Source organism: Branchiostoma lanceolatum, chromosome 11 (assembly GCF_035083965.1).
Source record: "Branchiostoma lanceolatum isolate klBraLanc5 chromosome 11, klBraLanc5.hap2, whole genome shotgun sequence".
Classification (NCBI taxonomy): Eukaryota; Metazoa; Chordata; class Leptocardii; order Amphioxiformes; family Branchiostomatidae; genus Branchiostoma; species Branchiostoma lanceolatum.
This window is the reverse complement of record NC_089732.1, coordinates 18,157,615-18,183,298: the sequence shown is the minus strand read 5'-3', so window position 1 is coordinate 18,183,298 and position 25,684 is coordinate 18,157,615. Positions and strand designations below refer to the sequence as shown.

Here is a 25,684-nt window from a genome sequence, read left to right as displayed (position 1 = left end):
TGAAACTGCAGGGGCTTTATTGTGAAAAATTTTCTAATGAGAATAAATGGACAAAGGAACAACGGATTTCCATGATATTTAGTATGCATAATTAAGTTGAAAATATTATTGTTCCACATTTCTAATTAACGGAAACTTTATACTTGTGGCCCTTGAAGGTTTCGTGAAGGTTAACATAGTAACATATATATCATGCAAATGAGGACATATTTTGCATAATCCTCACGTCGCCGGTGTGTTTTTTAAACACCACTCTTGTTATTTTTCACTCCCAATACTGAAGGTATGGGTAGAGTGAAAAATTTCATATTTCACTCCCCATACTGTAGGTATGGGTAGAGTGAAATATCTTTTTTTTGTCAGGTTTCTTCTCCTCTTTCTCCTGTCATTTCAGTTAAATCGATTCAACTCCGTTATATTTGGGCCAACCGACCTGAAATTGGGCATGGAGGTAAAGAAGGCAAATACCCCCAGACGTTTTTTTTTTAGATACATTTAAAAAGATTTTATTACGGATTTTTTGGCCAGTTTCAGACAAAAACATACATTTTCCTGTGCTCTGGAATTACATCCAAATGACCTGAAATTTGCTATGGGGGTACATTAAACAAATATTCAAAGAACCCCATTCGCACTTTTGGCATACATCACTTCAAAATACGATTTTGGGGGGTATTTTGGGGAGAAAATTGGCTATTTTCCCCAAATGACTATATATGGTGTTGCCATATATGGTCACATCTGGTCCACATATATGGACTAATTCAGTCAGCCAATGAGAGAGCACCTTTACCCACGGGTTTATCAAACTCGGCCTGATTGGTTGAAATAGTCTATTCAATTAGGAGCACTAATCTACCAGGTGCAGACACTGGCACAACTTCACATGCCCCCTGGCTCCCGTCCTTGTGTTGTTAATGTTGTGCCCTACTGAAGTTTTGTGCAATTGAGAAGGTTCAAAATCTACGCCTTCATCAACAGAACTTTTCTGGTGGTGTTTTTCGACATAAATGTATTGCTCTATATTCCTGCGTAATGCAAAATTGTCTGGACCCTCGGATTGTGGAAATTCTTCCGCAGAAGAAATCTAGATCTTCAGCAAGATTCTAGTTGTTTACATTCTGAAATTTGCATGATACTTGTTGGTCCATACACTGCTGGAAGAGTCCATTATTGTATCCGGGGGACATTTTAAAAAATTCAAGTTTGGACTTGGTCCATTTTTTTGGACTTGTGTGATTATGAAAAAGGTCCAGGTTTTTTGGTCGAGGTGTTTTTTGAATGGTCCGGTATGAATATGGTTGCTAGGAAGAGCCCATCCATGCATATAGGATTTCAAATTGGGAGATACCCATTTCTGACTGGTCTTCATTAGTTCAATTCAATTCTTTATTCAAATACCAACATTGCAGACATACAACAAACATTAGCCATGATGGCGTTGATATCTACAATGGTCATTACATGGTCTTACTGTATAATACTTAAACGTTATTTTGGAATGCTCCTTTTTTGCAAAGGCATGATTTTAGAACAGTTGCATTTAATAATAGAACTCTCAAACATGTGACAAATGTATCTGAAAGAGAGAGAGATATCAACAAACATCAATTATGCAAATGTTAACCTAATTTGCATACTTTGTATCTGTATCTAAATAGCCGGTATAACCGCCCTTCGCCGTAACACACCAACATATACTTAATGAGAATGCAATATTGTGGTAAATGATAGGAACTTCAATCTTGCGGTATTTTGGAAGCTAAGTAAAGGTGAACATTATCAGACATAAATCATGCAAATCAGGGCTTCATTAGCATAACTTTTAAGAAAACTCTTTTTAATGTACGACCTGATTTCAGGGACACTAGCTGTTTGCCAGATGTGCAATGTAGGTCATGTAAACAGATGGCCCTACAATGTCGGTTATGTAAACAGATGGCCCTATAATGTAAGCCATGTGAACAAGACCCCATTCATACTAAGCAGCGCAAGTCGCCCGAATCGCCGAAATCGCCAAAGCCGCATTCCTTCACACCAGGGGTCGAACGAGCGCGAGTTGTAAAATCGCTACTTCCTCATACACGCTCTTGCTCTGGCGGGATCATCTGTATCCCCACATCCCCGAAGATGGCCATGAGCACACGTGTCTCTTCGTCATCCCAGACGCCAAAATCGCGCATTCTGCCATATTTCTTCGAAATATTCCAACAAGCTAGGAGGCAGGCGAATATCGTATTATGGCGGCAAATAAGCAGAAATCAAGGCTGACGTCACATATGACCCCTTTACCCATGTCCGGTTCAATATGCAATGTAATGCGTCCGATGCGCATCAAGCGACTTGGAGCATTCATACTAAGCCGGAATGCGGTCAAGTTGGTAATAATCCACCTCCCGCAGGTAGATTTGTTGCAATGCGCATCGGGCGTTTTCACATGCGAATTGGAGCGTTCATAAAACAGTGAACTTGAAACATTGCTTGATAGAAATGGACAATATCTAAACACATCATACAGTACACCGAGGATACTACACAGGTAAAATTCTCATCTTTCTCAAATTATGAACACAGTTTGTTTTAATACTAGTACCAAGGACATTGCTAGTATATAGGTAATAATGCACTAATGTAAGGTATGCCTACATATTCATTTGTTTATATTGTAACCACTATTATGGTGGTAATTATTATGCATTGATTCACTCTGCACACAATGTAGCCATGCTCGCCGTATCTTTGTTTGAATAAGCGTCACAATGCCGATTGGAAAGGTTGCGTTAAAATTTTGTTCTTGGAATATCCAAGGCGGCCTTAGGCGTAAGAGTCAAGACGAAGATTTTGTTTCCCACTTAGTTAATTATGATTTTGTTTGCTTACAAGAAACCTGGCTTAAGCCAGGGGATAGCTTTAGAATAGAATCTTTTAGTTTTCTTAGAAGCGATAGAAGTGTTAAGAAGTCGTCCAGAAGAAATTCTGGCGGCGTAGTTATCATGTTTCGGAACAAACTTTCAAAAGGCGTTACAAAAATCTCAACGAGGCACCCAGATTTTCTCTGGTGCAAATTAGATAGAACATTCTTCGGCCTGGAGCGAGATTTGTATGTCGGATGTGTCTATTTCTCCCCCGAAAATTCACCATCTATCGAAAAGAAAAACAATCTTGTTTTTGACATTTTGCAAGAAGATATTTCCAAATTTTCAAACCAAGGAGACATACTACTCTTAGGTGATTTAAATGCAAGAATAGCATCTGTACAAGAATCCTTCATCCAGGATGACTGTTTAACCCATGATTTCATAGATATAAACAAAGATATACAGCACAGGTCAAGCTGTGATAAAATTGTGAACAGATACGGTAATCAACTTTTAGATCTTTTCTCGGCAGCCAACCTCGTAATTCTAAATGGAAGCGTACCGGGTGACCTATCAGGAAAACTAACATGTCACAAGTACAATGGCTCAAGCCTGGTAGATTATTTCATTGTAAATTCAGAGTTCCTCCCCAAAGTTCAATATCTAAAAGTAAACGATCTATCCGTATTTTCTGATCATTGCCCATTATCATGTTCGATATCCACAAGTTACTCTCCTTATGAGGAACAAGCAAATACCCCGGCAAATCCACTGCCAACAAAATATATATGGGACGAGGACTCTAGTGAGAAATTTATAGAAGCACTGCGAGCGCCCTCGACATTAAGCGATTTACAAAAATTTATGAATACGACTTTCTCCAATGTAGATAATGCAGTAAAGGGAATTACAAATATCATTACAAATGTGGCCGATAAATCTCTCCGAAAGATAATTCACAGGAATAAGAAGAAAAGGAAAAAGAAAAGTAATCCATGGTACACATCATCTTGTGCCTCACTAAAACGTAAAGTTAGCCAACTAGCTGGCCAGTTCTCTAAATGTCCTTGGAAGCTCGACGTTCGTCATGCATATTTTTGTAACCTCAAATAGTATAAGAAAAAGATCAAAACAGAAAAAAGACTTTTTAAAGAGAGGCAATGGCACAATCTGAGCAAACTTAGTAAAGTAAATCCGCAACAATTTTGGAGAGAAATGAAACAACAAAAACTGAATGACAATAATAGACAACAGGAAGATGATAATATACCTCACGAAGATTGGAGAACTCACTTTAAAAATCTTAACAACCTGATTGAAGATAGCCAGTCTGACAAAGAATTTCATCAATATGTAATTCAAAAAAGGCCTGACCTTCACAATATAATGAAAAATACTAATAGCACCATAAAAGATAAACACAATAAGGAACACACAGACAACATCATTAACAGTCTTGAAAACATCACAGCAAATCCTCTAGACTTTGAAATCACAGAAAAGGAAATCATAGATGGATTACAGAACCTAAAAAACAATAAAGCATGCGGTATTGATTCTGTTCTTAACGAAATGCTGAAATATGGAGACACGAAAATTATCCCACCACTAAAAAAACTTTTCAATATCATTCTCCATTCTGGAAATTTCCCACATACATGGAGTAAAAGTGTTTTAGTTCTGATATTTAAAAGTGGCGATAAATCAAACCCATCAAACTACAGAGGGATAGCTATTTCCTGTTGCGTTGGGAAATTGTTCACATTTGTACTAAATGGACGATTGCAGGGCTTCCTTGAAAATGAAAATTTACTATCTCCTTTTCAGTCCGGTTTCCGAAAAAATGTCCGAACAAGTGACAATATATTTGTGCTCAAAACTCTGATTGATAAACAGATATCTTTACCTGGAGGGAAATTATATGCCTGTTTTATAGATTTTCGGAAGGCTTTCGACTCGGTTTGGAGAAATGGATTATTCTATAAAAGTTTATCTTCTGGCATAGGTGGAAAGTTCTTTAGTATGATGAAATCCATGTATTCCAATATAGAATTCTGTGTAAAAACTTCAAAAGGTCTTTCAAATTACTTTAAATCAACCCGTGGAGTACGTCAGGGTTGTAACCTAAGTCCGCTTCTCTTCAATCTTTTTGTTAATGATCTTCCAACCTTGTTGAACTCACCATTATGTGACCCCGTGTTTTTGAAAGATACTCCCATAAATAGTCTGCTCTGGGCAGACGATCTTGTTGTTCTATCAAAGTCAGAAACCGGTTTAAAAGAGGGTCTTAAAAGACTAGATAATTTCTGCTCCTTATGGAAGCTTTCAATCAACAGAGATAAAACCAAAGTGATGATTTTCTCAAAAAATGGACGTACAGGCAAAAATCAACGTTCTCCTTTCCAAGTACAAGGGCAGACCATAGATATTACAGACTCTTATACATATCTAGGTATAGACATCACCCCATCGGGATCGTTCAATCGTGCCACTAAACAAATCCGACTAAAAGCTCTCCGCGCATCCTTTAAACTTAAATCTCTATTGGCATCGAACTATAACCCATCTATTACCCTTTCACTAGATTTGTTTAACAGTCTAGTTAAACCTATTTTACTTTATTGTAGTGAAATTCTAGGGGCTAATACACGATGCAGGGACTTGATTCTAAATGGGGTACAGGAATGTCCTGGTGAAAACATTAGGGAAACTGTATGCAACATTCTGTCTCCAATGTTAGGAACAAATGTAAATGATGTTATTCTCAAGGTTGCCCGTACTGGGAAGAAATCTGATATGTTAACAAATCGTCCTGTTCTAGTTCGTTTCAAGAAGTACAATGACAAGTTACATGTTCTATAGAACTCAAAAATGTTATCTGATCGAAATGTCTTATTAGGAGGTACGCCCAAGTACGGGAATTGGCGAGGTTCCCGTGCGGGAACTGCACCATACAGGTGGTAAAATTCCAGCACGGGAACCTCTCCACCTAGAAGCGCGGACGCCAGTGCGGGAATGTCACCACTTGGGACCGACATCGCCCGCACGGGTTTTCACTACTAAGTACCCACATTGCATACACGGGAATTTCACCACTTACGGCCGACATCGTCTGTACGGGACTTTCACCAGCCGTGGCCTACATTGTCCGTTCGGGAATATCACCAATCACAGATTATGATGATAATAAATAAAGATAACATTTTAATGATATCTTTAAAATCATTTGCCAAAGATATGAGGTCGTGGAACTCTAGTATATGTATGTAAAGTATCTAGATGTACAGTATCACGTACAGGGTGTATATTTAACAGACATGGCAACATACATGTACAATGGTAGATTGGACAAAGACAATTACAAGTTTAGCAACAGAACCATGTTAACTCTCATGATCATTCTCTCTCTATCTCCAGGTAAACAATGCCTGTGCTACTGGATCATCCGCTCTCATGATTGCCAAACAGCTGGTAGAAGGAGGTCAGTGACATTGTTTTGTTCAGCTTATTCTTGTTTTTATAAGGGAAAAGTTTACTCAAGGTCACACACCCTCATTTCTGGAAAGTTCAGATGGCGTCATATCTGCAGTGGAATCCTTACAAACACACAGACATCTATATACAGTTCCATAAGAAGTTCCATAACTTCTTCTTGAGACAAAGTACTGAGTCCTACAGTGTACCTCCAAAAATCATTATCAATACATAAGAAGTTCCATAACTTCTTCTTGAGACCAAGCACTGAGTCCTACCTCCAAAAATCATTATCAATACATAGGAAGTTCCATAACTTCTTCTTGAGACCAAGCACTGAGTCCTACCTCCAAAAATCATTATCAATATGATATTGTGCCATTGCAAAGATGAGCAATATCCGACAGAGGTGTTCAGATTAATCACTAGTACAGTAGATAGTTCCAAAGGAGGTCACTTGGAGTCCAAATCTTGTCCATCCTTTTCATGAATTGTTTTTTGCTATTGGGCTCTCCAGGTCTGATTGACTGTGCCTTGGCCTTAGGGTTTGAGAAGATGGAGCCTGGCTCACTCACTTCGAAGGTACTTTCCCGTTGTTTCTCTCATCTGTGGTTCATCTCATGATGTGGAGCAATTGAACACTACAGTTTCATACCAGTAATGCAACTGACCCAGGCTTCAGTTTTCCCTCTTGCATTATATTTGCCAGTGAATCATTTCAGAATGATTTATTTGGGGGAGATTTTTTGTTATTTTCAGCACTGTCTCCAGTATTCGAGCATAATATTACAGTCAAACCTGTCTATAGCGGTCACTCAAAGGACTGGCCAAAACTGGCCGCTATGGGCAGGTGGCCACTATATGGAGAAAAGGTTGATTAATTGACCTAACGACCACGTCCAAAAGACGACCATCGGCTCAAGACGACCGAATTAGGTCGGTCCCGATTTTTTTCCCCATAAACTCAAGCATTAAGCAATGAGTCCAGGACGAGCACTTGTCTTCTGTGACCGCGACCAGCCCTAATCCGACAGCAAGCGACCAAAACGTAATCTAAGACAACCGCGTTGTTTTCAAATGTGTGGCGACATCAGTTTTTAATGATAAGTTGCTCTGCCCAAGGAGGTCAAAGACTTTGCCCCCTCCACCTCAATCCGTCTGCAATGGACAAAGCGCTGTCTGGCGAGACTTGACTGAAGCAAGACTTTGTTACCTTGCATGAAGCGCCCTCTGGCGAGGCTCAGCCTGTCTGCAGCTTGGGCGATCGGGAAGGAAGAAAGGACATCATCAAACTGGGCAAAAAGTGTTGCAAAAAGTGCAGACAATAAAACTTCTCAAAGACCTAATTTTGCCAAAATGAGGCATTGGAAGGTTAACTAAGGTTAAAATCTCATTTTTTAAACCCGTATCAACAAGTTATCTGGAAGCGTTATGTATAAGCAAGGAGGTTGAAATAAGAAGGAGAGAGCTTGAAATCACTGCCTTTTGTACTCTACTTTGTACTTTTGTACATAAACTTGTCAACTGCCCTGATTTCAATGGGTCCAGCGTGGCACGCCAGCGTTCTGTTCCATTGTTTAGTTGCTAATTGGAGTGCCCCAGGGAATAGGAGTCTTAGTGGAGGGACAGTCGTAAGTTCAATTTTAGCTATTTTGAGGAATCAAGAAATTGAGGGGACCGGGAAAAATTAGATAGCGGAGAAGAGGATCGGAGGAAATTCAAGCACTGCAACCTGTGGCCGTTTTTATTTCAACAGCCTTGAAACAGGCTTGAAACAAGGTTAATCTTTGTTACAACATCCACCCTACAAACTACATGGTCAAACAAAGAGCTGAACTAATATGTCTGCTACAATTTGCATGTAATATGTCTTTGTGTACAAATTCTGTGTCAAAGATCCTAGGTATAAGGGCATATACATGTACCTCGTTTCTATTCGGATCTGTGAGAACAAGATCCGATACATTCTACACACATAATTCAGTCCCTTATTGATCCTCCTTCACCAGCAGAGAGGCACAAAACACAGTTGAAGCCTAGAATGTAGCCCCAATTGCCGAAAAATGGCCGACTTGCCGATTGTGAAAGTTTAGAAAATTGAATTTCACATCGTCAACCATCTAAAACAATATTTGGTACATCCAGAATGAATCACATATTAATTTCTACAAAACATTAACATTTGAGGGCATATTTCTGTTCTAAAATTTTCACTTCGAGCCTTGCAACACACAAAAAATGCTGAAACTCGAAATTCTCGGAAACTGCAGGCATGTCCGCATCAGCTCGGGCAGCACTCGGAGATTCTCGCCAGCCATGACGTCATTGTTAGGCTCATTTACACCGGAACTGGCGGGAATATGTACGGCCCAGACGGACATGAAAGCGGCGCCGCCAGGGCTGCCGAACAATACGACTCAATTGGATTTATCGGGGCAGAACAAAAGGCCACGGCGGGTGTTAACCCTTAAGCTGCCGCTCCCGAGTACAACCGGGATGCAGAATCTTGCGAAGATTGCCGCTCCTGAGTACAACCGGTTTAGGGGATTCCCCGAAACAAAACAGCATCGCCGCGTGTTTCGCGCGTCAAACCCGGAAGTTACATGCCGGCCGGGTGACCTGGGTTCAGGGGTCAAAGAGCGTTGCGCAATCACCGATTACGTAATCCCCATGATGCCTTGCGGCCATTACGTATCCAAGATGGCGCCCCTGCAGACAACGCGGATATTATTTTTTGTTTTCAGCGATAAATTCAAGGTTTTGACTCTAAATTGTCCGGTTTTACGCACAAATACTGTTTGGGGAGCTTGATACTACATATTCTGTGGAAAAATAGCGTTCCATGATCGAGAATTCTGCAGTAAATGGCGAAAGTGGCAGCATGCACGTGGAACAACAAGTTCGCGTCGTCCCAGGGGGAATTAACTCACGGCGACGGAGTAAATACAGTGCTGGAAAATTCGACATCGGTTGCGGAGCTGACAATAATCGTGTTTGTGAACGGTAAAGGTGTTGGAGGCGAGAAATATGTGTTGTGTACTATCAAGGAGGTTAAAATAGGAAGGAGAGAGTTTGAAATTACTGCCTTTTGTCCTCAGTGGGCCGCAAGCGTCAAAACTGTAATTGACATAAACTTGTCAATTGCCCTGATTTCAATGGGCCAGCGCGGCACGCCAGCGATCTGTTCTATTGTTTAGTTGCAAATTGGAGCGCCCCGGGGATTAGGAGTTTTAGTGGAGGGACAGTCGTAAGTTCAATTTTAGCTATTTTGAGGAATTAATCTTTTAAGAAATCAGTGAGAGGATCGGGAAAAAGTAGATAGCGGAGAAGACGATCGCAAGCACTGCAACTAACGTTACAGCCTGTGGCCATTTTTATTTCAATAGCCTTGAAACAAGGTTAATCTTTGTAACAACATCCACCCTACAAACTACATGGTCAAACCTTGGTCATACAAAGCGCTGAAGGCTGAACTACTAGTAATACGTCTGCTACATTCTGCTTGTAATATGTCGGTCTTTTTGTACAGATTCTGTGTCAAAGATCCTAGGTATAAGGGCATACATCTCGTTTCTTTTCGGCATCTGTGAGAACAAAATTCGATACATTCTACCATGATTCTACCGATTCTACACACATAATTCAGTACCTCATTGATCCTCCTTCGCCAGCAGAGAGACACAAAACACAGTTGAAGCCGAGAATTGTAGGCCCGATGCCGAAAAAATGGCCCCGATGCCGATTGTGAAAGTTTGACAAATTGAAATTTCACATCGTCAACCATCTAAAATATATATCGGCACATCCAGAATGAATCACATAATATCTAGAGAGCGACAACATTTGAGGGCGTTTTTCTGTTCTAAAATGTTTGATTCGAGCCTTGCAACACACAAAAAATGCTGTAACTCGTCCATTTTTCGTCGCACAACAGAGTTTCACGAATCAAAACATTCGCCAGTTCAACCCGCCGCCATTGCTGGCTACTGCGCAGCTCTAATACGCACCCCAAATAAGGACATCCTCGGAAACTTTAGGCATATCGGCCGCACTCGGAGATTCTCGCCAGCCGTGACGTCAATTTAGGCTCATTTGCATCGGAACTGGCGGGAAAATTAGCGGCCCAGAGCGACACCAAAGCGGCGCCGCCGGGGCTGCCGGACAATGCGACTCAGCGGGATTTATCAGGGCAGAACAAAAGGCCGCGGTGGGTGTTAATAGGCGAACTCTCTCCTTCCTATTTTAACCTCCTTGGTACTATATTCTTTATATACAAATACAATGGTGAATGCTATGTTGTACCAGCCTTTTAGCCGTGTAGTCAGTTCAGCACCCAGGACAGTCCGTAGTCATAAACTCACATAAAGTAATACCCGTGTATTTTTTGTCATGTTGATTCTGATATTGTCAGAATTCTCAGAAACTTAATGGTCCATGTGCTTGTGGTTCTATGTGTGTTAGAGTGGATTGCTTGGAAGCATTGTGGGAAGTATATGTTTTATTGCTTTCGTGTGTTTATTACCCATGAAATGTGTGTTAGTAAGCTGGTACACATTTCGGAAGAAAGTATTAGTCATAAGATTTCAGCTGATATTAAAGAGTTATGTTTCCTAAAGCCTTAGAAAGGAATATACTGTGTTGTAATAAATCAGCATTTCAGCTAAATAATCAGTTCAGCACCCAGGACAGACTGTAGTCATAAACTTACCTGTGGTAATACATGGGTTAATTTTTTTCATGTGTATGCAAGACTGATGTTGTCAAGACCTTGCAGAAGTGCTGTGGTACTGATATTGGAATTTCACCAATGGTTTTAATGCTATAATACAATAGGTTACTGAAAATTGTATGTTTTATTGCATTATTGCCCTTGTAAATCATTACTACTGTCACTAGGCCAATGTTGCATGACACAAACAGAAAGAGTAGACTCTTAGCTTTCTATCGATGTATAACATATCAGGGTTTATTTTGGAGGAAAGGAACCATAAACTAGTGAAATAAAAACAGTACCCCTTGTTTTTAGAGGGTCTAAAAACGCTGGCACAGAGAAGCTGTACTGGTGAGAAAACCTGGCAGCTAAAGGGTTAATAGGCGAGCTCTCTCCTTCTTATTTTAACCTCCTTGGTATAAGGTAATTTGTGTAATTTGATGCCACAATATATTTCATCTTTTGTTTTAAAACTCACCGAGCAGTTTTAGGAAGGTGTGATATAAACCAGCAACCCTACCACACCGACTCTACACTGACACGTCAAAACATTTAATTTAGTGCCATGTGTTTATCACATGAATTTTATGTGCTTCTCAGTGTTGGTGAATTAAACTAATCTCCAAGCAGATCTACCAGTGGCAAGGCTGTATCAAAAGGGCCAACGAGTATCCAAAGCCTCCGGTGATTAGAATTACAATTAACAGTATTTGTCAAGCAAGGGAAAAGACAAACATACTAATATTTGTCCTTAGACCATTGTAGACAATTTATGTGCAATTTTTTCAAGTTTGTCAAGTAGTAGCCTGGAATCCATCCTATTTAGCTTCCGGCCGCTACCCTAGCTCCGCTGCGCTCCCAGCTCCGCAGAAGCTAAATAGGATGGATTCCAGGCTAGTCAAGTAGAGCACTAGAAGGAGAAAGACTCAAGTGTACCCTAATGTGTAACCCCAAGCACAGTTCTTCATCACAGACCTCAGTATATTAACTACATGCTTGTATGGCGTTAAGCAGGCGGAGAAAAAGATACAGATCATGCATTGTTCTTTTAAGAAGAGATGATATTTCTTCACATGGGACGAACTCTGTGCAGTTTTAAGATAAATGACGTTTTGAATAAATCGGGCAATATTTGGTAACTCTTGTTACATGTATCATGACCATACTATAACTTCTATGTAGTATTCTTATTATTACTCATTTTGGCACATGGTAACAATTTTGATAAAAACTTGAAACTGAAGGCAAGCATTGTTGTACATATGTGATCCTAAAGCATCTAGCTTTGATCCAACAAAGTGAGAGATTTAAAGGATCACTAGCTGGGAGAGAGTGAGTGAGAGTGAGTGAGTGTAGCTGTAGTCTCACTGCAGAGCTACTGTAACAATAAAATGGAGACTTTTGTTCCCATGATTAGTTTCCTGACCGGACCAGTCCTATGGGGAAACACGTGAAGGTGATGGCCCAGAAGTACGGTGTTACAAACGATCCCCTCACACCGCAGATGTTTGGCAATGCAGGGAGGGAACACAACTTGAAATATGGTGAGTCAGTGTAACTATTTAGTCATCACTCCCTGGTCATACTGTTGGTGCGAAACACATAGTGATAAAGAAAGATATTTAAAGGAATGGGTAATTTGAAAGTACATTTATTTACTGTCTTGGGGCCTGTAAATTCATTTTTGGCGACGCTTCAGGAGCGCACCAAACAGTTATATTATGTATTTAGTTCCAAAGAATTCCGTGAATCCCAGCTATGCGGGGTTGCTATTTCTGAAATGTTACTCGCACGCATAGTAGAAAACAGTCAAGAGATTCCATGGGAGGTCAGATAAGATCTCCCGGGAGGACCACCCTCCCGCCCTCTCCTCCGCTGTGATTGGGTTTGGCAAATTGCCTCCGGCTGCGCCGTGACTGGTACAAGAGAAGAACTCTGATAATCAAGGCCCGGGTTTTCTAGATGTCGGGACTACAGATATCTGGCAGGCGACAGCTTTTTTCTGCGTCTAAACAGGAATTTTATGGTCTAAATGGGGATTTTTCCAGATGTCGGAAAAGTTTCAGCCGACATATCCAGAGTGATCGCCCAACAACTTAGCGGGAGTCCCCGACAGCTTCAGCGCACGTAGAAACAAAATGTGTCGGGTCCCCGACATCTGGAGAACAGGTTTCAGGCTTGTGGAGATCAAGTTACCCCCTTTGACATTAGCTATGGCAACTGTACCATAATTTATTCTAGTGAGGGGATTTATCAAAACTTCCCAGGGAGTAATTTTACGGTGCGTTACAGGCCAGGCTATGACGCATAAGGACAGAGCACAGAAGAAACCGTTTCTTACAGTAATGGTTGGTAAAATCAGGCCATCAAAGATATCTAGTTTGTGATTGTAACAAGTTAACAAATGCCATTAAAAGCACTATTGGAAGCAGACCTTTAGCTTGAAACAAAAACATTATCACAATGTACTAGTATCACTACTGCATTCCAACTCCACGGGTGTCCTGCAGTACTTCCTGTCGGTGTGTATAAATGCGTCCCGACATCTCCGCCCAGATGTCGGCTGATTTAGGAGATGTCTTTTTCAGCATTAAGGAAAGTCATGCCTATATTGCACTGTGGGGAAAGCATATAGATTTGTATTCCTGATCACCACGTTATTTCCATGTGTGAGGCAACCCATTTCCTTGGCTCTGTTTAGAAATTACCGTCACCGATGTGTTATTACTCGGGACCAACCACTAAGACCCTGTTCATACTAAATCGCGAAATCGCCGAAATCGCGATAATGTGGCTTAGTATGAACGCTCCAAATCGCATTTGAAATCGCCAAAAATCGCTTTCCGCGAAACCACCTCCGGAGGTGGTTTACTCGCGATTTGCCTGCATTCCGACTTCGAAATCGCCTTGATGCGGGTTGGGCGCTTTACTTTGCATATTGACCCAGTCATGGGTCAAGGGGTCATCTGCAAATTCAGTCTTTCCGCTCATTATACGATGTTCATCTACCTCCTAGCTTGTTGGAATATTACGCCGAATTCGGCGGAAATATGTCAGAATCGGGCGGCGATTTTGGCGTATGGAATGCCGAAAACGCATGTACTGATGGCCATCTTCGGGGATGTGGGGATTCAGAAGAAACTCAAGGGATCCCACCGAAACCAGAGCGTGTACGCTGAAGTGGCAACTGCCTGAGTTGGCCAAATACGCGATAACATGGAAGTAATTATAATGCCGCACTATTAAAGGTAAAAAAACTCAAGATGAAGTACAAGAAGGTCATTGATCACAACAGTAAGAGTGGTGACAATCTAATAACGCGTCCACCGTTTATCAAGCTGTTGGACGCGATTTTACAACTCGCGCTCGTTCGACCCCTGGTGTGAAGGAATGCGACTCAGGGCGATTTCGCCATTTGCGCGATTTAGTATGAATGGGGTCTAATGCTGTCTCTCTGCTAGAGCATTTCTCAGAATGGAACTCCGGGCAATAAGCCTGTCTGAAGGATTGTTTGAACCAAGGAATATGAAGGATTCGAATTCATCAAATTAATGGAAAAGTCAAAATGTTAAATATCTCTTGGCTGTCCAACAATAAGTAGACACAGTATAACCATTTACCACGCGGCCTGGCACCTTAGTTGCAATGTGTCAAAACATAGCCTAAGAATGTTAATCATAAACACCACTTACATACAGTCAAACCTGCCTAGGCGACCGCCTCTTCAACGCGACCACCTGGCCATGGCGACCGCTTTTTCTCGGCCCCGAAAATTTTCCCCATAGGCACAAGCATTAAGCGGCCTGCCCAAGGCGACCACTGGTCCAACGCGACCGTGACCGCCACGAATTGGGACCACACAGAGCACAATCCCTGCCCATGATGACCGCGTTTTTCCAGCGTGTGGTGATTTTGCTGTCGGATTTCGCGGAAATCTTTTTAAGACCTTGACAGACAAAAATATATGAAGAGCATGGATTCCTCCATGAAGTGTTTTAATAAAACGTTCCCACTGTAAAAATTCTAAATACAAACGGATTGTGAAAACTTAAATGTTGTTGTGCCCATCGTAATCTTATACTTTACCGCAAGCTCGGTTTGGTTTGAACTCAATTTTCAAAACGATCACGTAGTGCATGGCGTCAAAAAGTCAGATTTCACAGAAATTACTATCCATTTCTTGTATTTTCAACAAAAATGTGTCTCTGTCTTACTAAATTCTGCCGGAAAATGACTCCGCGGCGGAGGGCAAAACGTCGGCCGAGACATGTTGTTCCTTGGTCCGCGACGCCATGTTTGTTTCAGCGCGTCATAACGCTGACTTTTCTAAAACATGACGCTTCCATGTATGAATATTTAGAATACTCTCATTATTGATGGAAATTAATATTCTTATTTTCTTGTTGTTTCCATGACTCTCACAAACCTTTATTGGGCGCTGCTTGCTTGTAATCGCCGACGCTGTGCATTCTGCTCCACTGTTACCTTTCGATGCTGTGTGAGCTCGGCGGCGGTATCACAACTTTCCGTTTTCATCCTTCAGTTGTCAGATCGAAAACTTTTTGCCGCTTTAATCCAGAGGTCGGCGCCCAAAAGAAGGCTGGGATCAGCAGGTGTCTTCTAGGGATTTGCCTTAGGCCTTAAAACCTAGATTTCATATGCGTGTGTGTGTGTGTACTCTTTTTTATTTATCTATTTATTTATTCATCTTTAGGGTAGTCCCTTCAGCTGACTCAGCAGCTGATTTCCAAGGGAGCCCTTACATACAGATAATAAATAAAGGTCATAAAATGATAATTAAACATAGGAATAGTACAGAACAAACTCAATATAACAAACAATAGCACTGAAATCATCAAACAAAAGCTAACAAATAGTGTTGAGAGGGTAAGAGGTCAAAGCAGTAAAAATAGGAGTAAAATAATCATATAATCAAAACAAACTTAATGGGCAAAAGTAACTGAACAAACGTAATGTGTTGTAGATGGTCAATAGGCGGCTAGTAAAGTGACTTTAGTCGCTCTTTAAATATGTTAAGGTTCGGCGCTTGTTTCACATTCAGTTTGAGTGCGTTGTAGGTTACTACTGCCCCATATACGAATGTACGTTGACCTGTTTTTGATGTGTAGTCGGGTCTGTGTAGTAGGTGTGATTGTCTAGCGTGGTAATTGTGGATTCCGTTATTATAACTGAATGTGTTGAGTAAATAGCTGGGGGCTAGCCCATTGAGACATTTATACACCATAATGCAGACATGGCACGTTCTTCGGTGTTGTAGTTGACTCCACCCAAGAGCATGGTGCAGTTCCCCAACATTCGATCTGGACTCACGTCTGAGGATGATCCTCGCAGCCCGGTTCTGTAGAACTTGAAGTTGCTGCTTGGTGGCTGCACAGCAGTTGTCCCAAATGACATCACAGTACTCAAGTAATGGTAGAGCAAATGTTTTGTACAACATATTGACCACATTTGTACACAGATAAGGCCGCAGTCGTCTTAGCAGACCAAGGCGCTGCGCCATCTTACTACACACCACATCCAGGTGGTTATTATAGCTTAGACTCGAATCAAGAATGACTCCCAGATATTTATAGGAAGTGACCCTCTCCAAGGCATTATCCTCAATTCTGATGGTCAAATCTGGAGAAGCTTTTGTCTTCATACTGGATCCCATTAACATCCATTTTGACTTTGTTGTATTAAGCGTTAGTCGATTTGTTTTGAACCAGAAAGCTATCTGATTAAGCTCTGAATTCAAGGTACTTTCTATGTATCTGGGGTCATTACTTGTACAGAAAATAGCCGTGTCATCGGCATACAAAGTTACTTTGCTGTTTGTGATTGCTTCAGGTAAGTCATTGATAAATAAGTTAAAAAGTAGAGGCCCCAAGATAGAACCTTGGGGCACCCCAATGTTGATAGGTAGGGGGTCAGAAATACACCCATTTAGTGAGACTCTTTGTTGACGATTTGCCAGATAATTTGTAAACCAACCCAGTTCCGTGTCCTGTAGGCCAATCCAGGATAATTTTGTCAAGAGAATACTATGATCAACTGTATCGAAAGCCTTTCTCAGATGGAGAAAAACAGTGCCGATTAATTTACCACCATTGATGTTATGTAATATGTAATCAGTGACGTCAAGTAATGTTGTGGTGGTTGAATGGCCTGGTCTGAAACCTGATTGGTTAGTACAGAGTATATTATTCAGATGCAGATATTCCAGTAGTTGCTTGTGGACCTCCTTCTCAAAGATTTTCATGACAATGGGTAGAACAGAAATAGTGTTACGTGTGAATGCGGGAGAGCGCTGCGAGATCATCGAGGCAGACATTGTTTTTAGTCAAAATTATGGCAAACATTTGTCCACGATGTAACGGTATACAAAATAACGATAACAGAAAATGAACTTTCTGTAGGATCTTTCTGTCAATGAGAATTGAACCTGGTGGGGGTGATGCTGTCTAAAATCACATAATTTTCCATCCATCTAGTAGACGTAATACACTGTATTGAACACCTCGACCTGGAAACATGTTGTGAGTGGAATCCTTTTCATGGCGACCACCTGTCCATCGCAACCGTTTTTGCTTTGTCCCCCGGGTGGTCGCCTTGGGCAGGTTTGACTGTATAGCCACTCAATCGTCGCCATGGCAATACGTTTTATTGCCTTTCTTGTTTTCATTTGGTGTGAAGACGGCCTCCTACATGTGATCAGAATAAAAGGTCCATGCTTACATCACTAACCCGAAGATCCATGGATCCTACCAGCTTCTTTTGCCCAGGAGGATCATATATCCGAGGATGTCATTTTGTGCAGATTGTGCAGTCCTGCAATTGTGTCACAAAGGGGAACAACCATTGTACACCATTGAGGCATGCATAATATGTTATTATAATTAGTAATATGTCAATTACACTAAAAGATTGTATGGTGTGGGTTTTTTTGCCTGAAATCTCACCAAATTACCAAAAAGGCATGATCCAAGTAAAATGGACTTTAGGCCACACCAATTTAATTCGTTGGTTCTCTGATTTTTTCAGGAAAAATAAGAAACAACAGGTAAAAAAAAAATTGCTCTACTGAATCAAGCCTAAGGAGCCGGGCCTTGTGTAAAAGAAAGACATGAAATAAATACACACGTCTAGTCTAGGGGTGGATACCGCTTCACTGGAGGTGGATACCGCTTCACTGGATCTCATTTGGACCTGAACAACACCCAAGAACCAAGTCCAAAATAACTGAAAGTCCAAAACTGAGTCCCAAAAAACTGAACAAACATATAACTTTAAGCTAGATTACCCTTAATTCACATTTGTCTCCTTCTATAGCTGTTAGTTCAGTTTTCTGGACATGAACATGAGGACCTGAATAAAACTGGAATTGGACCTGATTAAGCCAAACCAGCATTTACCCATTGTCATTGCAAGATTTCAGGCACATAACGTTACACCAATACTGATCAGATTTTTCACTTAGGCTTTCACAATAATTCTAACGTTTTTTTTGTTTGTTGTTGTTGTTGTCCTTGTTTAACGCCTATTATATCGCTAGACATGGTCTCTTGGTGCTGGGTTACTGTTAATGCGGTGACTGCCTAAATGTGCTTGACACCGCCGGCCAGCAAGTTAGGAGAGGGAATTTAACTGTCGGAAGGTTGCATTTATGAGTTAGTAGTTCACCTTGATTACAAATATGCCACCTGAGCTTACTGAATAGGCAAGTCCTGTACAGTTCTTGATTGTGATGAAACTCCTCCTGATTCTGGAATCTTGAAGTTAGACCGAGTTGTATGATTAGTCCAAGGTTCTGTTGCAGTAATCCAAGTGGAAGAACAGTCCGAAATGGCCAAAGTTTGTTTTTTTCAAATGTAATTTATTTCCACTGCAACTTGCAATGACATGTGTCCCAAATTTCTGGCTCCCCAAAAAGATCCTTACGATGAAATAGCAGGCTCCAAATAGTACCGAACTGTGTGGTCTCTCTTCACTGCCATTATGAACACTGCAGTTTGTGGTCTCTCTCGGAGTCTCTCCTATGATATCAGGACAAAAATCTTCAACTATGACTTCTTCCAGGCTTCTAGTTTGTACTCCCGACAGTTCCGGAGCTCCTTTAATACAAGATGGCACCATGTCATTCTCTGCACAAACCATATCTCATTCATCAAGTCTTTGATTGGCAGCTCCACTATATCATGTGACTATTTCTAGCGTTCTGATTGGCTTGAAACTATCTACAAAGAGAGCCCTCTATCAATTTATATTGGGATTGCAGGGGGGGTTTTGGCGACACCTTAGGGGCGGTGCTGTTGGTGTATATACTTTATTGATTTTCGTTGTTTTTTTTGTTTTTTTTAATTGTCGATTTTTCGGAAGCAGCGATTCCGAGAACCAACTAATTAAATTGGTGTGGCCTTACAAGTAAAAAAAAAAATTTTGTTGACCACTCTTTTATGATCTGTTAGAAAATATACCTGAGTAATATTTTGTGCATTCATTTCTTGACAGGGTCTACTCCAGAACACTTTGCCAAGATTGCTCTGAAGAACCACAGACATTCTGTCAACAATCCGTAAGTTTTGGCCAAACGTAAATTCTTTTTTTTTTAAATCTGTAAAAGGTTCTCTGCCAAGTAACGTAAGGTTACCAGTTTACGTGCAGGACCAGTTTATGGTCGGTTATTGGCATGTACAAACTTCGACGTGAACTACAAAAATTCTCTTGAGCAGGAAAGAAGTATCTATACATGTATTATCTAAATACATATATATCATTATATATATCTCTTTATTCAGTGCATTTGAATAAGTTTGCATCCAGCAAAACAACCTGAATTGTCCAATAAACCTTTACCTCTATGCATAACATTGTTATGGATGGCCCGGTTCCGAATGTAATTCAATAGTAACTTGCAACATCATCTGACACCGAACCTTGGGTCCTTATCTCAACAATCCATGGTGATCTTATGTCTGATCTTCCAAAGAGCTCTCGAAAACTGCATGTTATCAAGTGACTGTCATCGCCCAAGCCAGTGTTTTCGAACGCCATTTTGCATGACGTGATTCTGCCATAAAGGGGCACTGTTTTAGAATAATTTATGTGGGGAGGGCACACAGCATGGTGAGGCCATGCATACTGAACACGCTTCAAGGCTTGTACCGATCTATTCAAGTCTTATCAACCTCTAAATATGTCTTCATTGTGTGATTGTGTGGAAGTTGTGGAACAGCATGGTGCTATGAGTGGCGTTCTGTACCATTCTAAGGTGGGGGAGACAGGAGAATTTTCTGCACCCGGTATGTTCAAGTAAACGCTATCTCATCAATATGTAGAAAATCATTCATAGTGCTTTGTTAGTAGACTACTATGGCCACAGCAAGTAAATTTTAAGGATGACATCAGCGCGCACATTGATTTTCGCCTGTTTTGGAAACAAAAAACAAGAATGTTTTTACCCTTTGTCAATGGGCAATGTACCGAAAATGGGACAATATTGTCGTAAACGTCTGTCAATCACAACACTAACATGTTCTAGATACCGTGAAAAGGCAGACATTTGCACATGTAGCAATGGTGAAAAATCCGTACAAATGTGCTGTGCAAATTATTGTGTATGCAAGCTGTAGTAACTTGCTCCTCGTCACCAACTTTATAAACAGGAAGACACAGTGCAGTCCCCATACCAAACTTGGAATTACTAGAAGTCTGTAATTGCTGTGCCATTTAATTATCAACAACGTGTAATCCAAACTACTAAGAAATCAGATGACAGGGCAAGATGAAGTAACTAATGTCATGCAATTTGAGTAGACCATTGTCTAGTTGTCTAAAAAGACAGAGGATTTCTGAGGCACGGCAATTCAGTCAGACAGTCAGGACAGCAATAGCGGAGAGAACTTCAGTTGAGACGAAGTGAGCAGAGCCAGCATTATTTAGTCACAGTCTGCCTCAGCAGACTCCCGTGCCCAGTGTACGGGAAGCCTTGTCTCCGCGTTCTTAGTGTGCTATACACACCCGGATCTATAGTGATTTTAATGTTGACATCAGTGTTACTAACTGTTTTATTGAAAACAGGAATAAGACTTGTTTATTGTGATACCATATCACTTCAATTCTTTATACATGCTTTATGGTATTGTAGCTTGAAAATGTGGATATCTCGTTTTTTTTTGTCCACCTTGTTTTTTTCGCCTGCACGCCACGTCATCCATAAAATCTACTTGCCACACATCTAGGGTTGATACAAACTGCAGCCCGAGTTTGCAAATGCTATCAAAGACATTCCTGGTTAAGTCATTCACTTGTATGAAATTTCAACCAAATACATCACTCACACTCGCTCGCTATCCGGTTTAATGCATCAATGTAAGTATTGCGAGAAGTGGCCCAACAGTTTCGGCAGCACCTGCTTCAGTCTACACATGCAGCGACAGGTCCAAGACTTCTAATAACCTTTAGAGGACCTCCTGCACCACTAGTGTATCACCTCCATCCAAACCCCCTCTTACTCTTAGGGTTTACCAAACTTTACGTCACTAACTGTGCATCTCACTTCTCCCACCCTTGGAAGTGTAGTCTGCACACAGAACACACACAGCGGCATCAGCCATTTCCTACACGTAGTGCCCCACCTGACGACAGACACAGTGCACTTCTTCTTCTCATACTCTGCAGCAACATTGACTGTGCACCACACGTGCTCTCTGAGGTCGACAGCCACCTGATCGACTGTCGGACTCTCTTCAGAACGTTGTGGCACACAATCCAAACCAAACTTACATGTACGCAGAGACTTCTATTGGTACAGATGTTTGGCCCGCCCTTCACCCGGATCAGAATGGCCCTCAAAATTCAAAGTCGTCATCTGCCAAACAAACACCTGTCTCTAATTGACTGACGATGTGTTGTCTGATCTGTACCGTATATAGGGCAATTATAATGCAGAAATAAATGACAGAAAAAGAGATACAATATAACGGGAAACATGAACATTTAACTTGTTTACAGGTATGCCCAGTTCCAGAAAGAGTACAGCATTGATGAGATCAAGAAATCCAAGATGGTGTTCGAGCCTGTCCATCTAACAAGGCTGCAATGCTCGTGAGAACAATTTTGTTTGCCTTGAAATATGTATCTGGTTATATTTCTCTCCCCTGTAGGTGAAAGATGTGTTGTTTTGATTGTATTTTGGCTGTTCTGCTTGCTTTTGCATATTAATCAAGATAGCATTGAGTATAGTACTAGTGAATTACGTATATCAAAATATTTGGGACATACAATCAAAAAGTGATATTCGTCTTCAATTACCTCTGGACAAAATGGACAAACCCTCTGGTCGATAGGAAGTTTTTGAAATCTCCCTGTTTCTATACTTAATTTATGACAGCCAATTCTGAGTTTTGTGATTGCCCTACGTACGTCTGAAGGCTCTTTATGTTTGAAAGGTAATTTTCTTGCTTATAATTCTTAGACCCCGTTCACACTCATTTTTTTTCAATCGCGATTGAAGTCTAATCGCGATTGAATCGATCCGATCGCGATTGATTTTTTCAGTGTGAACGCTTCCGATCGGATCGATTTTGAGTGTGAATGCAACTACGATTCATTCCATCGCGATCGGCGTGTATTTCGGCTTGTTCCGGGGGTGGGAATCACCAATCGTCGCTTCGTTCGCGCTCCCAGAATGTCCTGTCTACAGCTCTTGCCGCGTTCATTACCTGTATTACAGCTAGGCTAATATACAAAAGCCTTCGTCGTTCACGCCTTCTTGCGATCATAGCCCGCCGATTGCCTTCCCTTCCACGGCTACAGAACTTTCTCCAAAAGTCATGAAAAGTTGGTGGACTCCTGCCATTTTGTAGCAAGCGACGCCGAATCGTTGACCTCAACCTCTGACCTCAAATAATAAGCGTGCCTCAATCGTGCTTCAATCGCGATCGGATCACGGCGTACTTTAATCCACTTGGCGAAAAGCAGTGTGAATGCAAAAATGAGTGTGAACGGGGTCTTATTCAAGGTAGAAAGAAAGGAAAGTTTGGAATTGTTTCGAATAGCAAATGGCAATTTTGTACATGAATATCTTGTAGACATTGCCGTAGCTGAGTGTTGATTATATCTATATGGTATGACTTCGGGTTCAGCCATATATGTCCAAAACCAAAGTTGAGGATATTTTTTACGTGGACAAGCCAATCATGTTCTCCTGAAAGAATGTTGTAGTATTGTAATGCCTCCCCAAGTATGGTATCTTCGGGTAAATGAACTAAGCGATGCCAGTCATGCCAGTATTTTACAAGTTGCATTTCTGTGTCCATCATCAATGGGAAAGTACCCAATTCTCCTCTGACACCATCGTTTGAGGCTTTGGCATGTATGCCTAACAGGAATTTCTGGAAACACATATCAATGATGTCAAATTCTGGAATATGTTGATTTGTGTGTAGGTTTATGATTTGGAAGCCGTTCTCTCGTAGAGTTTGGCTATTGGCATGACACATTAGTATTTCTTTATCTGTATTTCTTTCGAAACATAACATTACAGCATATTAAGTACTATTAGATTGAGAAGAGGTGGTTTTTCGAATAGTGGCAGGAAAGTTATTCTGAATATCAAGTTTTTTTAGTAAAGGTGAAAAGACCTTTTGAGAAGATTCACGGATGCTACCGGTATGCAATGCAATAATTTTCATAGTTTTGGAAGAACGGTCAAAGCATGTGATATCTGAACCTTACATATTAAAGATGAGCTTTAAGGATTTATCAAATAGATTTTTTCCAAGATTGATTGAAATGTCAACAGTTAGAGAGTAGAAGAGCCTTGAGTTTAAAAAGTGCTCTCATTGCTCTGGTTTTCAAATATTTCCAGGCAGTTTTAAACTTACCCGAAGATTTAAAAGGAATATCAAGGTAGGTAATGCGCCCTAACATCGCACGGATTTTTTACTGACCTTTTTTTGCATAAGTATTTTGCGGAGTATTGTTGATGTAAGCGGTGTCGTTTTTTCGTAATTATTCTGACAGTCGGGCTGCATGCAATACATACGTCGGGCCTCGCACACAGTATGAAAATATGAGCTGGGATGCGCTAAATATAGCCCCTCTCACATGATGTGAGAAGTGCACACAGTCAAAATTTTCCAGTCAAAAGAAAGCTAGAATATAGCAGACTGCAAGCCTCATTTACATTTTCTTAACTCCATCACCAAGTTACGAAGAGAGCAATGTTACAAAAGCGTGCCAAGTTAGGCACACTATCTACCGTAGCAGTAAATCAGAACGTAGATTCGCGAAAACATCTCACAGCGTTTGCCGCTTTTAACACGGAGCATGAAGGGCTCATGAACAGTATTGAATACATTTCTTACCCAAGTATGCTCTTTACATGAATGTGTTCAAAATTCATTCATCAAAACCTGACCGCTCTCTGGCAACCAGCGATGGAGCGCCGTGAGTTCGAGCACGTAAAAAAAACGTGCGATGTTAGGGCATCCCCCGTTATAGCTGTCAATGATTTCTATTTCTCCGTCATAAATATGAAATTTGTCTTAAGTTTGTATTTCTTCTTAGAACCTTTGCCGAAAACAACAACCTTGGTTTTTGAAACATTGACAGATAGCTTCCATTTCTTACAATAATTTTCTAGGCAATGCCTTGTAATGCCTTGTTTGAAAGACAGTGTCAAAACTATTGTCATTTATCAGGTTATTTTAACTTGTAAAATATTGTATCCATTCCTCTGACGTAATATTGGGATCGCAAGTATTTGTGTTTGACTTGTGTTTTCCATTTACTGCTCTGTCCAAATACTTTAAAAGTCACCAAAATTCCTTCGGATTGTTTTTGTTAAATTGTTTCAATTTTACCAGAAGGTCGGAATTGTACTTCCGTCTACGCTGTTTTGATGAGTTTCTTGTAGTCTCAGGATCATGTTAAGTTGAGGTGAATTCTCTATGTAACCATGAATGCTCAACCTAGATATAGGTACTTAGGAAGTCCGATTACAGGTACATGATATTCCACTGCTTTTATTGACTGTGGATACATAGTTACATATTGTATGTTTTGCTGTTTGTTTCCAGTCCCACGTCTGATGGCAGTGCTGCAGCTGTTCTGTGCAGTGAGGACTTTGTGAAGAAGCACAACCTTCAAGCTCAAGCTGTAGAAATACTTGGGATGGCAATGGCCACTGATCTGCCCAGCACCTTTGATGAGGGCAGCTGCATTAAGATGGTAAGCAGTTAAACCTGCCTGCACTACACCAAAATTGGAAAAGAACTGTGTTACAGTACCGTAGTTGACCATATATAGTAGTGGTAGAACTGTGTTACAGTACTGTAGTTGACCATAGTGGTAGAACTGTGTTACAGTACTGTAGTTGACCATAGTGGTAGAACTGTGTTACAGTTCTGTAGTTGACCATAGTGGTAGAACTGTGTTACAGTTCTGTAGTTGACCATAGTGGTAGAACTGTGTTACAGTTCTGTAGTTGACCATAGTGGTAGAACTGTGTTACAGTTCTGTAGTTGACCATAGTAGTGGTAGAACTGTGTTACAGTTCTGTAGTTGACCATAGTGGTAGAACTGTGTTACAGTTCTGTAGTTGACCATAGTGGTAGAACTGTGTTACAGTTCTGTA

General features: G+C 40.8%; 1 protein-coding gene and 1 long non-coding RNA gene across 2 annotated transcripts in view; both read left to right on the top strand.

Moving 5' to 3' along the window:
• LOC136444474 (uncharacterized) overlaps window positions 1-25,684 on the top strand; it is a 456,752-nt gene that overhangs the window by 160,425 nt on the left and 270,643 nt on the right. The gene's annotated exons all lie outside the window — the stretch shown is intronic.
• Window positions 1-25,684, top strand: part of LOC136445289 (sterol carrier protein 2-like) — an 80,863-nt gene that overhangs the window by 27,310 nt on the left and 27,869 nt on the right. The window contains exons 5-10 of the mRNA XM_066443210.1: window positions 6,276-6,339; window positions 6,850-6,914; window positions 12,461-12,587; window positions 19,555-19,618; window positions 22,057-22,149; window positions 25,128-25,278. Coding sequence (XP_066299307.1) covers window positions 6,276-6,339; window positions 6,850-6,914; window positions 12,461-12,587; window positions 19,555-19,618; window positions 22,057-22,149; window positions 25,128-25,278 — 564 coding nt within the window. The remainder of the gene's footprint in view (window positions 1-6,275; window positions 6,340-6,849; window positions 6,915-12,460; window positions 12,588-19,554; window positions 19,619-22,056; window positions 22,150-25,127; window positions 25,279-25,684) is intronic.